At 15.9% G+C, this 1,732-nt stretch overlaps 1 protein-coding gene across 1 annotated transcript; it reads left to right on the top strand.

The window, feature by feature from the left end:
* Positions 1-936: 936 nt before the first annotated feature.
* PADL01_0526100 (ubiquitin-conjugating enzyme E2 N, putative) lies at positions 937-1,732 on the top strand (the record flags this gene model as incomplete). Its single annotated transcript, XM_028685636.1, has 4 exons — positions 937-991; positions 1,119-1,205; positions 1,292-1,386; positions 1,511-1,732. The coding sequence occupies 4 exons, from the start codon at positions 937-939 to the stop codon at positions 1,730-1,732; spliced, it is 459 nt and encodes a 152-aa protein (XP_028537115.1).

Here is a 1,732-nt window from a genome sequence, read left to right as displayed (position 1 = left end):
AACATATAAAAAAAAAAAAAAAAAAAAAAAAGACTATATATATATAATAGTAATGGTAGTGAACAAAATAATAATTAAAAATAAATATATACATAAATATAAAATACATATAAAAATACATACATATAATATAATATTATATTATATATATAATACATATGCATATTATTATATATGAAATATATATTTCATTTTAATCTGTGCTTTCAATTTTTATTAAAATTTATTATAAAAAAAAAAACAAAAAAAAAAATTATTCTTTAAATATAGATATTATATACTTGTTTTTTTATTCTTTTTTTTTTATTATGATATATATTATAATATATTTATATAACATTTCATATTTTTTTTTTTTTTCTTTTTAATATTATATTGACAAATAAGAAGAAAATAAAATAATGTATTTTTTGTTATATTAATATATATATATATATATAAATATTATATATATCATAAAAAAATTAGAATAACCCAGAAAAACAAAAAAAAAAAAAAAATTTATAAATGATAAATTTTTTTTAAATATGTAAGTAATGTGATATATAAATTAATAAAAAGTATTATATATTTATAACAAAATATTTCTGCATTAAATCTAAATATAAATTTGTATTATAATCTATAAAACAATATAATAAATATATAGTCTTATAAACACGTAATGATAAAAAAAAAAGAAAAAAAAATTAGAATAGAGAAAATACATAATTTATTCATATTAATATTTGATTATTTTGAAAATATATTATTTTTTTGAAATTTTTTTTCACATATTTTTTTATATATGAATAATATATATATTAAATGATTATGTATCATTTTGAGAGATAATACATGTTCTATTGTTCCTTCTTTTTTATTTTTGTTATAAATTAATAAAAATATATTTATATATATATATATATGTATGTATTTATGTTTTGTGTATAGAATATGTCAATACCTAGAAGAATAACAAAAGAAACACAAAATTTAGCCAATGAACCACGTAATATAAAAATAAAAAATTATGATAATAATTGTTATATATATATATATATGTGTATTTTTTTTTTTTTTTTATGTTTATATTTTGTGATGATTATTTATATATATATATATTTTTATTTGTGCAGCCCCAGGAATAATGGCTGTACCTGTTCCTGAGAATTATCGTCATTTTAATATTTTAATAAATGGACCTGATGGAACACCATATGAGGGTATATAATAATAATATGATAATAATCGATTGTATAAATAAATATATATATATATATATATATATATATATGTAACAATTTAATAGGCGGAACATATAAATTAGAACTCTTCTTGCCTGAACAATATCCTATGGAACCCCCTAAAGTTCGTTTTTTGACAAAAATATATCATCCAAATATTGTAAGGAAAAAAAAAAAAAAAAAAAAAAATTATATATACATATGTATACATAAATATATATATATATATATATATATATATATATATATTTATTTATTTATTTATATATTTTTATTGTTTGTAGGATAAGTTAGGTCGAATTTGTCTAGATATATTAAAAGATAAATGGAGTCCTGCATTACAAATACGAACAGTGCTCTTAAGTATACAAGCTTTATTATCATCACCAGAACCTGATGATCCTTTAGATTCTAAAGTTGCTGAACATTTTAAACAGGATAAAAACGATGCCGAACATGTTGCAAGACAATGGAATAAAATTTATGCAAATAATAATGTTTTATAA

This window comes from Plasmodium sp. gorilla clade G2, assembly GCF_900097015.1.
Source record: "Plasmodium sp. gorilla clade G2 genome assembly, chromosome: 5".
Taxonomy (NCBI): domain Eukaryota; phylum Apicomplexa; class Aconoidasida; order Haemosporida; family Plasmodiidae; genus Plasmodium; species Plasmodium adleri (nom. inval.).
This window is presented reverse-complemented; position numbering and strand designations above follow the sequence as displayed.